Source organism: Anomaloglossus baeobatrachus, chromosome 6 (assembly GCF_048569485.1).
Source record: "Anomaloglossus baeobatrachus isolate aAnoBae1 chromosome 6, aAnoBae1.hap1, whole genome shotgun sequence".
Taxonomy (NCBI): domain Eukaryota; kingdom Metazoa; phylum Chordata; class Amphibia; order Anura; family Aromobatidae; genus Anomaloglossus; species Anomaloglossus baeobatrachus.
In genome coordinates this window covers 569,479,896-569,494,123 of record NC_134358.1, presented here as the reverse complement: position 1 = coordinate 569,494,123, position 14,228 = coordinate 569,479,896, and the positions used below count along the sequence as shown (strand labels likewise).

Genomic DNA, 14,228 nt, shown 5'->3' with positions numbered 1-14,228 from the left:
GTTGGTTCCCGTGTTCCTCCACCCGGGACCGGATGAGGATGATGAAAGCCAGCAGTAAGGGCAGCGGAGCACCGTTGTCACAGTCCCCGTTGGGACCACCAGTGTGTGTTTAAAGTTTGAAACAGTTTGAAAGTTTTGAAAAGGAATGATGAGAAATGAAACCGTGACAGTCACCTGATTTGCAACCGTGATTTGAAACCGGCCGTTGCCGACATCGTTGTCCCCGATGGGACCGTTTAAAAAGTTGTTTTGCATAGGAACTCCTATGGACAAGCCTGAGAACTTGCAGGGCAACCACAAACATTAGTGGCTTGTAAATAATTATTGTTGTTGCAGCTTCCAACCGTTGCCGCCTCCGGAAAGGCAGATTGGAGGGAGGGCCCGCAGTGGAGCAGGCTGGGGCCCAGCCACCACCGGAACCGGTGGCTAACCTCTGGGGGTTCCAGGGGCTCCCCATGGACGTGGGTCCCCTGGAAAGGACAGAACCCGCTCGGGCAACTTGTGCAGGACTGGGGTCAAGGGGTGCTGCCCATTTGCTTAGGGGCAGCATCAGGGCCAGCTTGCTTGGGTGGGTGAGAGCGGAAGCCGTAACCGTTAACCGTTTGCAACGTTTAAGAAAAGTGCCTCCCGTTGTGGGATGATGTTATTCTACTTGTATTGTGTTTTCTTACCTTTTTCAGAAAAATAAAACCGGTGTTGGACGGGCAGCCCGCGGACGGTCTGCATTTTGCTAAGGGGGAATGTGACGCCCTGGGCAAGCCAGGGGTCACAGGTAACTACATCATCACACCCTACACCCCGGTTAGGTACACCAAAGCTAGACCAGAAATCCTTGTTGCCTTCCTCCAGGGGCTGATGTCCACACCAGGGGGTGGAGCCAGGCGGTTGGTCTCCGCCCACCAAGGAGTTCACAGTCCTGGAGGCAGGAAAACCAGGCAGATTAGTTTGAGAGGTGAAAGTGTGAGGAGTGAAGTAGAAGGAGGGAAAGTAGTGAAAGAAGAAAAAGTGACAGTTTGAAAGCCTGAAGTTGGTCCGGGTGTGTGCCCCGGACCGAGACAGCAAGGTTAGCAGACGGCGGTGACCGTCTGCAGGAGTGGCCTATCGGAGTTACCGTAAGGACCGCGGACGGGTGGTGGCCCGGCGGTACCGGACCGGTACACAAGGAGAAGCCAGCACCATTGGCAGGGGCCTTTCGGATCCCGGCAAGGCTAGGAGTCGCCGTGAATTTGCCAAATCCGTCAGTGAAGGGGACCTCCGGGTCTCCAAACAACTAAGTCCCGATTGAAGGCAACCGTCCAACCGTATTGGAGAGACACCGCCAAGGCACCAGTTTCTCAGGGCCAGCGCCTGCGGGCAAAGAGGGACTCCTCCGGCCCATATCCAAGCCGGGGAGCGGGTTACCGGTGGGAACCCATCGATATCAACAGAAGTACTAGGTGCAGGGAAAGAGACAGTCACCATTAACTACCGGGGAAAAGCAACAGCAGCCGTCCGTGGGAACCGTCTTTCCAGCCGTGTGTTTTACCGTGAACTGTGTCAACGTCTCAGGCTGAGTGAGTACCACAGTGCCGTACGGCACAGCGCTGCCCCCGCGTCTCTGCACCTCACCAGGCCCCACACATGGCCTGCCATCCCTCATCCTCCACCCCATCACTGGGCCCCGGGACAACCAACCCCTACCCACGGAGGGAAGAACTAACAGCTCTGCTGCTCCCTGTCACCGCTCCCGGGATCCCCATACAGAGCAACGGTGGTGTTACCAAAAATCACCACAACCGTGGGTGGCGTCACGGACAATAAATCCCCAAAACCAAACCCCTTTTCACTCACGGGCGAGGAGCGCCGCTCGAGTCCCCGGGATCCGGCCCATTGCTCAAGCCACCGAGCAGCAGCAGCCGCAGCAGCAGCGGCAGCCGGACCCGAGCAGTGGGAGAGCGCAGCGTCCCCTCCTCCGCCCGCGACACTTGTCGCCTGTGTTCCTCAGGTGGATTTTGGCCCATTCTTCCATACAAACACTCTTAACATCTTGACGGTCCCGGCTCCTTCTATGAACTCTGAGCTTTAGTTCCTTCCGGACGTTTTCCATTAGATTCAGCTCCGGTGATGCAGATTTACTGTCTTCCTCTGAGACCAGTTGAGAGTTTTCTTGGCTGTGTACATACAGGCCATGGAGGGGGGGTGCATTACTTATTGTTTTCTGTGAAAAATTGCACCTGCTGATTCCAGGTCTTTCTGTAGCCTCCACTGGTGTCCTTGGCTCTTGGACAACTCTTCTGGCAATCTTTTTTCACTCCTCTTCCTGAAATCTTGTGGGGAGCACCTGGTCTTGGCCGGTTTATGGGGACACTATGTTCTTTAAACTTCTTGATTATGGCCCCAATAGGCCGACTTGAACTTTCAGTAGCTTAGAAACTCTTCTATAACCAATGCCATAAGTATTTGCAACTTTATAACTTTGTGAAGGTCTTGAGACAGTTCACTAGTGTGCCGCCCCCACGCCAGCAGTCGGGCTGCTCGGATCCGGATCTGCAGTGGCTCGAGGGATTTCCGGACCCGGGAATCGCGCGGACACTCAAATAAAAGGGGACATACATGTACGGGGATTGCTGTAGATACTTTGTGACGCCACCCACGGTGTGTGGTAATATGGAGTACCACCGCTGCTGCTGGGGAGCACCCGAGAATGATGGAATGGCAGCTGGATGTTAACCCCTCCGTGGGTAGGGGTGGATGCCCTGGGGCTCAGTGTCCAGAATACGAAGAGTGATGTAGGCTGGAGGTGGCGCGCCGGGCCGGATCGGGGGATGTTGGTGTACTGACTGTTAAATAATTGCACACGAGTCTGCTGGTAAACCAAGGTGTCAGTGGCCAGCTGCCGCGTCCGGGTTTACTCGGGTCCCACACCCGGCTGGTGTACTAATGTCCCTTCCTCCGGCACTCTGTAATTTTCCTCACTTCTAGACAACTTCGTATGGAATGGGGAAGACCACTCCTGGTATGTTCTGGTTGGGAGACGTGCCCGTGAAAACTGACCCTTGGGATCTCATGGGTGTTTGCGGATACCCTATCCCCCGCGGTGGGCTGCCGTTTCACTCTATCTGGGCTAACACTTCTGAAGCAATGTCTGGAACCTTGCTCCTGGCCTGGTGAATTAGAGAAGGGGCTTGCAACCGTCTTCTAACTAGGGTCCAGGTACCCCGCCTGTGCACAGTTTCTGGACCAGATCTCCGCTGTCGGTACCGGCTGGCTCCAACCCTGCCCCGGTCCACTTTGGATTTCCCGCGACCGGACTCCCGTCGCCTTTGGACACGGTCCACTGCTTGCCACCTAGCCAGTAGACCAGGGCCACTACCCTGTCCACCCTTCACTAGGCTCAGCTTTCCTTTGACAGTCTGTCACTGTCACTCCTCTCCATTCAACCTCCACACTCCAAATTTCAACTTAGACTTAAGGGGGCTTTACACGCTGCGACATCGCTAACGATATATCGTCAGGGTTACGTCGTTAGTGACGCACATCTGGCGCCGTTAGCGACATTGCAGCGCGTGACACCAAGGAGCGACGATCAACGAGCGCAAAAATGGCAAAAATCATTGATCGTTGACACGTCGCTCCTTTTCATAATATCGTTGGTGGTGCATGCCGCTGGTTGTTCGTCGTGGTGTGACGCCGCAGGAACGACGAACATCTCCTTACCTGCATCCACCGCCAATGAGGTAGGAAGGAGGTGAGCGGGATGTTCCGGCCACTCATCTCCGACCCTCCTCTGCTATTGGGCGGCTGCTTACTGATGTCGCTGTGACGCCGAACGTCCCTCCCCCTTGAAGGAGGGATTGTTCGGTGGTCACAGTGACGTCGCTGAAAAGGTAAGTGGGTGTGACGCTGCTGTAGCGATAATGTTCGCAACGGCAGCGATCACCAAATGTCGCACAAACGATGGGGGCGGGTGGTATCGCGCATCACATCGCTAGCGATGTCGCAGCGTGTAAAGCACCCTTTAGGCTAACTTGTTCCCGCCCCCGGATCCTCAAGACCCCTAGGTGGGCACTCCCAATCTGCCTGGTCCTGCCCACTGATGTGCCCTTCTTACCCTGAGGGGGGTGGCTAGGATTTCGTGGCAGATGGGACCTGGTGTGGGAAGGGGTTGTGTGGGGTGTATGTTTTCTGTGACCACCTTGCGGCGCCAGGGCGTCACACTATTTTTACCCATCATGAGATGTTTCTTGTGTGGTACCTTAGTAATGTGACACCTTTTTATAGGCATCAGTTAACCCAACTGATATTATTTGTCACTAAGTGGCAGGATTGCTTTCTAATTACTGATAGATTTCAGCGGGTGTGATGACTGTACATGGATACATGGATTTTGCACCTCTCTTTGTGTTCAATACTTTTTCCCTGTGCAATTTCTCATTATTAGACTTAACTAAATGTATGGGCATCTATGGTTTGATTCTTGCCTTGCTGGTGGGTTGTTACCGACATCTGGTGAGAATTTCATGTCAATAGCAACTTTAGAAATAGATTTACTTAGAAAATTGGTGATGTGTTCAATACTTATTTCACCCACTGTATCTGAATTGTATAACAGCCCCCTCACAGAAAGTGTATGGCTTAACTTCAGCGCCACCACAGGGAAAGAGGGAAAGTGAAGCATTACACAGTGTCCATTAACAGCTGTTAGAACCAGTCCTTTTTTGGGGGGCAGAACCTCATTGGGGTCTTGTGAACTGTTCATAAAGGAATAATTGGCCATTAGGATTTATAAATACGACATAGGCGCCGACAGGGCGGTGAAAGGATTGGACACAAACAGTCTCTTTACCTATTCCTCTTTTACTGTGCAAACGGTTAGTCCTGGGAGACCGTTACAGGTGGTAGAGGGCTCCGGCTGGCCTGGAAGTAACTGGGGTGATCTTTGTGGCCAGCTGAGTATGAGGCCTACTCCCTGTTCTTTCTTTGCTTTCACAGGACCCTGCACTCTGAATTAGCAATGGCCCTCTTGCTGCTGGGACCGGTGGTACGTCCCTTTCTCCTAGGATAGGCTGCGCAGGCCCTCTCTGGTGCTTCTCTGCTGGAGTCCACACCGGGCCCTGGTGATGCAGCTGTACCTTCAGGTTGCTTTGGGGGCCAGGAGACCTGCAGTCCTCCTGCCCTTCGGATTCGGCTACCAGGGAAGGGTTTTACACCCTGGCAACCACAGACTCCGATGTCTGAGTCTCTTCTGTGCCTCCCTGCCAATCCTGCTTCACTGGGCCAAGCTATTCCAGCTCCAGGCCCCAGTCCACAGGACAGCACTACTCTGCGTCTTCACTCTCCAGACTTCCCTCACAGACTGAACACTAACTCCTCCCTCAGGTCAGGCTTGAGGAATGCTCCCTGGATCTCCAGGTTCAGAGCTCCCTCTACTGGCCTGAGGGAGAAACTGCGTTGGATGTTGGTACCTACTGGCCAATGATTTCCCCAATTACCTCCAGGCTCAGCATTACCCCTTTTGAGGGGGCAACACTTTTGTGGCAACCCGGTGCAACTGTTGGTGCTTGTAAGTGTCGATGTAGTTGCGGCACCGCGCCGCGCTAACCCTGCACCTCACCAACCCTGCCTCCCCGTCACACCACCGGGCCCTGGGACCACCAACCCCTACCCACAGAGGGGGAAAACAACATCCCAGCTGCTCCCTACCATCGCTCCCGGGATCCCCGTCACCAGCAGCGGTGGTGCCCATCTTCACCACAACCCGTGGGTGGCGTCACAGACTAAATCCCCAAACAAACCAACCCCCTTTTTCACTCACGGGCGAGGAGCGCCGTTCGAGTCCCTGCATCCGGCCCACCGCTCGAGCCACCGAGCAGCAGCAGCGCCGGACCCGAGCGTTAGCGAGCGCAGCGCCCCGCGACAACTTGGCGTCACGAATAGGATAGAACCAGTCTACCTACCGGTAGAAGTGTGCCTTGCAGTCCCCGCCGGCGGTGTCCGGCCGAAAAATTTGAAGCACCGCCATCTTTGGCGCGAAGATTTCCCGCTCGAGTGTCTTCCCCGAGCAGTGAAGGCGCGAAAGCGAAGCCCCGCCCCCTAAAGAGGAAGTGCTGGAAAGAACCAAGGGGGGGACGGATGGCGTCCTGCCTCATGTAACCGAGGCCATAAAAGCAGGGACGCCAGGATTCTGCAAGCCATATGGTTCCTGGAACACTGCTGCACAGGATGTCCCGTCCGTCCAGCACCGCTGAAACCCCAGAGCCCACGCCAGGAACAGCGGTGTGGGTGGAGTTCCGGACCACACAAATGTGCAGCCGCTTGCAGGCCCAAGTGCAGTTCTTCTTGGAAGGATGGGTGGCCGACATGGCGGAAGTGGCGGCGACTGTGCGGAGACGCGAGGTGGAGACAGAGTTGGAGGAGCGGGTAAGCGACCCACGCCCCTGTGTCCCAGAAGGACCGGTCCCTGCGGCTGAGGGGCCCGGTCTGCGCCCGCTCACCCTGCTGCCTCCCCCGCTACCTGTATCGGTTGCTGCTACCCCGCCACTAGGCTTGCTACCCCCATCACCGGCAGCGGAGCTCCGCCATGGAGGACCAGCCTGCAAGCGATGTCCGCAGACGACCCGCACCGCTGCTATGGAAGATCCAGCGGGAGGTGCCCGTCCGCGAAGAGGAGCCGTCGGCACCGGAAGTGGCCGCACCCAAAACCGTCCCGGCTCCGGTAGTTCGTTAGGTCCAGAAGGAGGCGGAGGCCCAGCCGGTGAGGATCCTGTTCCCAAACCCCAAACCTCGGCTGAGGCTGCGCCGGGCCTCCGCTGCGAGGCAGCACCCCAGGCCACGTCACCGCGGGACCTTCCAAAAAGGGCACCAGTTGTGGGCAGCGTGAAGGAAGTCCCGCGGGACCCGACCCGTGCGCGGGGGCATGCAGACGCCCCTTACTGGGACAGGGAGCCGAACCCGCTGGGCCGTGAAATTCCTGAGAGAGCGCCAGAGGGCCAAGATGGTGGCCCGTACCATCCGTGAGAAGGACCACCTCCGAAATGCCACCTTCCGGGTACGGGGCCCGGTGTACGAGGGGCAGGTCCGGAGATTTGACCCTCACCGGGGGTACGGCTTTATATACGAACCGGGCCTGGAGGCCGAAGTGTTTGCAGCCCGCCAAGATGTCCATGCTCATCTGCCGACGGGCCACCCGGGCCGTGACCTGCTGCTGGGAGACCTGGTGGTCTACACTCGACACTGCGGGGAGAGGGGCTGGTATGCCCTCGATGTGAAGGTGAGAGAGGGCCGCAGTTTCCAGGCGCAGTCCCAGTCCCCTCCCCCACCTTGCTGTCAGGATGTCGAGAAGGAGGAGGTCTATGAAGAGGTCGACCTAAAGTGAAGGCAGCGGTCCACCGTTGCACCCTGTTGTCCACGTTGGGACCTTTAGCACTGTTACTGATGTGAGTGAATGAAAACTGATCAATCCGAAAAATCACCAGATTCCCGTCTGAGAAGAGAGCCATCCCCGTTGGGACTGGAGTTGTCCCTGTTGTTAAGTTAACTCCCCATAACCACATGAGAAACTCCTCATGGACATGGCCGAGAACTTGCAGGCCACCCACGAACTTGTGGGCATGGAGCCCTAAGGGTCCCCTAACTACCCAAGTCCCGTCAGAAGGCAACCGTCTGCACCGTGAGGATATACACCCACCACCACAGGCTAGAGATCCAAGGGCCAGCGCCTGCGGGCAAAACGGGCTCCTCCGGCACCTATACGCCGGGAAGCGGACTACCGTTGGGAAGCCATCGGAGTCAACACAGTACACAAAGGTGCAGGGAAAGACAGCCACCATCACCTGTCCGGGGAGAGACACTGCAGCCGGCTGCGGGACCAGTCCATCCAGCCGTTTGGTTTACCGGAGACTTTGTGCATCCTTTGCTGAGTGAGTACACCAGTGCCATCCGGCACCGCGCCGCGCTGTCCCTGCACCTCACCAACCCAGCCTCCCCATCACACCACTGGGCCCCGGGACCACCAACCCCTAACCACGGAGGGGGGAAAAAACATCCCAGCTGCTCCCTACCATCGCTCCCGGGATCCCCGTCACCAGCAGCGGTGGTGCCCATCTTCACCACAACCCGTGGGTGGCGTCACGGACTAAATCCCCAAACAAACCACCCCTTTTTCACTCACGGGCGAGGAGCGCCACTCGAGTTCCCGGGTCCGGCACACCGCTCGAGCCACCGAGCAGCAGCAGCGCCGGACCCGAGCGTTAGCGAGCGCAGCGCCCCGCCGCCTGCGACATCTGCGGATACCTTTTTGTGGAACTACCTTGTGTCTGCATTTCTGACTGTAATCTCTATGAATTGCTCATGTATATATTGTTTTATCTAGTGAGCCCTTAAGGTGATTAAATCCATAATTTAATCCTGGGCTGATTCTATTAATCACGATCCACGAATCCCCGTGATCTTGGTGTAGTATTGCACGCTACCTGGGCTGGATTCTGGCCCGATATAATCCTGCTAATAGATAAGGCCTATATCAAACGAGGAACCGGTGGCAGAGTACCCGGCTGGCAGGACTCTGTTTCACTGGGGCTAGTGAAAAGGGTCTATAGCCGGTCAGGGTTGTGGGCGAGTGTGGTGACACACCAGAGGTTGCATGGCTCACTCTATCTCCCTGCCCGTGCCTCTCTGTGCCCATGCGTACAGGGGGTATCTGTGTAAAACTGCGCCATGCTGACCTTACGTACCCCTGGGGTGCGGAACGTCACCTGTTGGCGGAAGTAACGAGTCCATATCGCATGGTGCCCCATGTACTGGACACGTCAGGGTGAGGCCGTGAGGAGCGGGTTTCACCCCAGGCGCGATGCTGATTTCCCCCTTCTGGACGTGTTGATGACATGGGGCGGTGCGATGCTCTGCAGATGGTGTTTGGTGCAATGTGTTTTCCTGTTCTTCCTGTTGCTGTGAGGTTTTATAATTAATTATCATCACATCCTTTTCTGCTTTAATTTACTGTACATTGAATTGTGAAATGTTTCTGATGGGAAGTTGCCTCAGTCGTGTTCTTACAGGGGCAGGGCATGGATTTATTTGGTAATACATTATTTCTTATGGGAAAATTAGCTTTGATATATAAGTGATTTGGATTACAATCACATTCCCGGAATAAAGTGAATACTCCTGATCCAAGGTCCCACTGTAATCAGCGATAGAAGGAGAAACCCACGAGACTGACGGACACCAGGAGAGAGAGGATAGGTGACCGGGTGACTACAGGCGGCTCTCAGCACCATCCATAATGGCTGACGATGGCGGCAGCTTCATGCCCCGGAGCACTCAGGATAAGAGGAGTAGTATCAGCACAAATATATGCATCTATAAAGTCTGTGGTGAGAAAACAGAGCCGCAGAAGCTACTAAGTATCAATGAGAGGAGAGAGACGAGCAAAGAACACAGAGCAATGTATCAAATATGCCAAAATAAAGGCACCGAGACCCCGCCCTCTAATGGTAATGCCATGACTCTGCTGACCCCGCCCTCTAATGGTAATGCCATGACTCTGCTGACCCCGCCCTCTAATGATAATGAGATGACTCTGCTAACCCCAGCCTCTAATGACTCTGCTGACCCCGCCCTCTAATGGTAATGCCATGACTCTGCTGACCCCGCCCCTAATGATAATGAGATGACTCTGCTGACCCCGCCCTCTAATGATAATGAGATGACTCTGCTGACCTCTCCCTCTAATGATAATGAGATGACTCTGCTGACCACACCCTCTAATGATAATGAGATGACCATTGACCCCGCCCTCTAATGATAATGAGATTACTGCTGACTCTGCCCTCTAATGATAATGAGATGTCTGCTGACTCTGCCCTCTAATGATAATGAGATGTCTGCTGACTCTGCCCTCTAATGATAATGAGATGACCCTGCTGACCCCACCCTCTAATGATAATGAGATTACTGCTGACTCCACCCATTCTCTTTCAGCGGCATGGAAGTAATTCCTTATAGTAACGTCCTTCCTCATCCGCAATATTGAAGAAGTTTCTCCCACCTCCGAGTACAGGTAGTGAATGTGGAGACACGGGGCTCAGTGGGTGCTCTCCTGTGGAGACACGGGGGTCAGTGGGTGCTCTCGTCCGCTAAAACCCGCCGCCTTTAGAAAGACAGCGTGGCTCAGCGCTCATCCCAACTGAACGCTGGCCTCCTTAACCATGGGCGTAACACTACTCAGACAACACAGGGTGATGGAACCACAATAATTAGACTTTATTGGATCCCCAAACAATTAACGGCACATAATACATAACCAGCAAAACACAACTGTAACAGGCAACAGAGTCTCACCCTTCCGCTGCTCACCAGGGATTAGAAGGTCCATGCCTCAGAGGTTCCAGGGCTATTTACTCAAATCCAGCAGCACCCCGCTTTTGGCGGGCACCCACCGAGAAAAGAATAATGCCAGATTTAGGAAGCTGGCTGAGGTCTGCAAAGTCTGTAACAGGTGACTGAACTGTCCCAACCTGAGTGTCCTCCTTAGGTAGTCCTGGTATGATGATACAATCCTGGCAGCCGGAGTCGAAATCCCTAGGCTGTGGATATGGTCTCCAACCGGAACCGGAGTCCCTAGATTGAAGCCATAAGATATCCTGATCCTCTAGTCAGCCCTGAAGAGCTTAGACTGGATCCATCAGCATCCATCAACAACCCCCTGGTGGCTTAAAGAAATCCCTTTTATAGCCACAGCCTTCCACTTGGATACACTGCGTCCTCATCGATTGGTTGGACAAGATCTCCTCTCCCATTGGATGAATCTCAAGCTGCATGGACAATGTTCATCCAAATGATGTCTACAGAAAGACTGAGGGTATACATGTAGTCTGGGAGTCACCGACTAGACAATGGCTACTAAGGTAATCACATTAGCAATACACAACTACAATACAATGGTTACTGGAAAAGTCTGGAGAACAATACGTCTGGCTTTCAGTGGCCAACACAATTACATTGAGTCAACAAGAGTCTTGTAGAAACAGTGAGGGACTTCTCCCCCGTCTATAGACAATCTGTCATGCTGTCTGGTTGAATTTTAAGAAACTTTAACCCATGAGAGTCCATGTCGTCATAGTGAACATTTCTGAACCTCTTTGTCCTTTCTCTTAGCCTTATCTGGTGATGCCTCACTTCTTTTCTCTCTGTGATTTCTATATATTTCCCTTATAGGAATGTGACCGATTTCTCCCTTTTCCTACCACTTTTCTACTAATTGTATCTTCTGCTTATGATCAGATATAAAGGTTTGTGGACCATTATAGATTTTTTCTCTTACATTTTATCCCTTGCTCACCTATAATTATCTATACATATATGTATATACATCCACAGGTGCAGTCATATCTCCACTCCAGCCCTATTGCGATATTGTCCCAATTTGGACTTTTACTATTTGCATAGCGCGGTATGTAATATCTATCTCCTACTGCTATAAGGGTGTCCCCTTAGCATAACTATATTTTGCTACATATGGACACGTTTTTTTATGTCTGTCTCCTCTAGGACGGTTTTCTTGGCACATGCTACCGTTCAGACTGTGAGGACATTACCTATTCTTGTAATCCCATGTATGCCTTTACCTAATCAACAGGGTACGTACAATTTATCCCATTCCCTGTTTTACCTATACTTCTAAGGGACCAAGATTTGATATTATCCCCTTAACAGTAGGAAGCACTGATCTTGATTTACGTAGCTTTAATACAGCATTTTCTAGTGGATTCTGTAAGTCCCGACCTACTCCTTACACTGTCTCTGGACTACCTGATGTAACCAGGATATAGCAACATTGGTGAATAGCAAATGTATCCACTGCGTCCTCTGTTTTCCATTACATCCTCTTCTTTTTCTTTCTTCTTTCTTTTCTCTCCTTTCCCTTTTTCCTCTTTTCTTTTTTATTTTTTTCTTTCTTCCCCCTTCTTTTTCTTTTTCTTTTTTCCTTATCCTCCTCCTACATTCCCATTTTCTTTTCTTGTATCATTTTCCCTCTCCTTCCATTCTTTTCCTTTTGTTTCTTGTCTTCTCCCTCTCCTTCCATTCTTTTCCTTTTGTTTCTTGTCTTCTCCCTCTCCTTCCATTCTTTTCCTTTTGTTTCTTGTCTTCTCCCTCTCCTTCCATTCTTTTCCTTTTGTTTCTTGTCTTCTCCCTCTCCTTCCATTCTTTTCCTTTTGTTTCTTGTCTTTTCCCTCTCCTTCCATTCTTTTCCTTTTGTTTCTTGTCTTCTCCCTCTCCTTCCATTCTTTTCCTTTTGTTTCTTGTCTTCTCCCTCTCCTTCCATTCTTTTCCTTTTGTTTCTTGTCTTCTCCCTCTCCTTCCATTCTTTTCCTTTTGTTTCTTGTCTTCTCCCTCTCCTTCCATTCTTTTCCTTTTGTTTCTTGTCTTTTCCCTCTCCTTCCATTCTTTTCCTTTTGTTTCTTGTCTTTTCCCTCTCCTTCCATTCTTTTCCTTTTGTTTCTTGTCTTCTCCCTCTCCTTCCATTCTTTTCCTTTTGTTTCTTGTCTTCTCCCTCTCCTTCCATTCTTTTCCTTTTGTTTCTTGTCTTCTCCCTCTCCTTCCATTCTTTTCCTTTTGTTTCTTGTCTTCTCCCTCTCCTTCCATTCTTTTCCTTTTGTTTCTTGTCTTCTCCCTCTCCTTCCATTCTTTTCCTTTTGCTTCTTGTCTTCTCCCTCTCCTTCCTTCCATTTGTCCATATCTTCGATAGAAGAAAAGTCTTTTTCGTACGGTCACACATAGCCCGTGCTGGGTATAGTTTCTGAAGTTTTCATCTACCCCTCAGGTAACCGTTACCCATTTCTCTGGATTTCCCACACATGTGAATACGTATTTATTCTACTTATGACCACATAGGTATGTTTTGTTGACTCTTATGAGATTTTCTTTATGGAGAATTTTCTTCTCTCCTCTCTAGAGAATAACTCTTCTTTTATATACAAATATTGAAGGTATTGTTTTTCTCGTTTCCATTTGCACCATGTATCAGTATCTATGTCTTGTTACTATTGATAGACTCTGGACATTTACGTGCATTTTGCTCATATGACATCACCATGTATCGTATATGAGATTGTTAACACATTTTTCCTTTCTGTATGTCCAATCCTGTTCATCTCTGATGAAGGCCCGAATGTTAGGGCCGAAACGTTAGAACTGTTTTTTTGACCTTTGCACCAATAAAAACAAGCAAACTAAATTTCAAGCATCATTCATTTTCTCTGTGTGCCCGAGTTAATTTTTTTCAATATTGTGATATTTCCTCGGTGGCACCAACTATAACAGTGAGCCAGACTTTATCTTTTGCTTCCTCATCCGCAGACCGGTGACTATAAGGATTTCATCATCATCCAGGACTATGAGGAACCAGATGGTCAATAAAAAAGAACATCCGAGCGGTGAGGAGACATTTCATCTTAGAAAGGAGAAGATGAGGAGCTGGAGGGCGTCTCTGCTGCCGTCTCTGCTGCTCTCTGTTATCACATTACACGTCTGTGTCTCTGAGGCTGAGGAGCCCAGGATCCAAGATGGAGGATCTATAAGAGCCATCACCGACCGCTACAACCAGAAGGAAGGGGTCACATTTTTATACAAATCCCTGGACCGGATCCACACTGCTCCCCCGGAGGTAAAGCACTGATTGTGGATAATTACCAAGAATACATTTCATTCATTAGATATTTGCATATGAATTTATGCTCCGCCCACATCCCAAGCTGATCCTCTGCTGGGAAAGGAACAGTCACCTGAAAAACCTGAAGTTACTTTAAAGGGAGCGTGTCACCAAGTTTTCTGTATCGCAGCCCCCAACTCCCCCTGCAGATACCAAAAACATACCCCCCATACTCCTGGCACATGACGCGGTACGGTCCCATAAGAGTCTTTTTTCTTTTCTCTGTGGGTCTACAATCCCTGCAGCTGCCGCCCTCCTGACTTACTTATGTGAATGATGTGAATTCTGTGCCTGCGTAGTAGAATTGCAAGAGCTATACGCTCTGCCCTACTAAGGGCAAGGCAAAGTCCTGTAATGCTCCAGCGCCAGTACCTGAAGTGAAACTGGTGCCTGCGCATGCACTACATGTGCTGCACCACTATGGGCAAGGCAAAGTCCTGTAATGCTCCAGCACCAGTACCTGAAGTGAAACTGGTGCCTGCGCATGCGCTACATGTGCTGCACCACTAAGGGCAAGGCAAAGTCCTGTAATGCTCCG

General features: G+C 51.7%; 1 protein-coding gene across 2 annotated transcripts in view; it reads left to right on the top strand.

Annotated features, from left to right (window-relative positions):
• LOC142244648 (cathelicidin antimicrobial peptide-like) overlaps positions 1–14,228 on the top strand; it is an 84,997-nt gene that overhangs the window by 48,161 nt on the left and 22,608 nt on the right. The window contains exon 1 of one of the 2 annotated variants that reach the window (XM_075316911.1): positions 13,423–13,645. The exons of the other annotated variant lie outside the window; for it this stretch is intronic. Coding sequence (XP_075173026.1) covers positions 13,448–13,645 — 198 coding nt within the window. The 5' untranslated portion in view covers positions 13,423–13,447. Of the gene's footprint in view, positions 1–13,422; positions 13,646–14,228 lie in introns of those variants that run through there. 2 annotated transcript variants of the gene reach the window in all.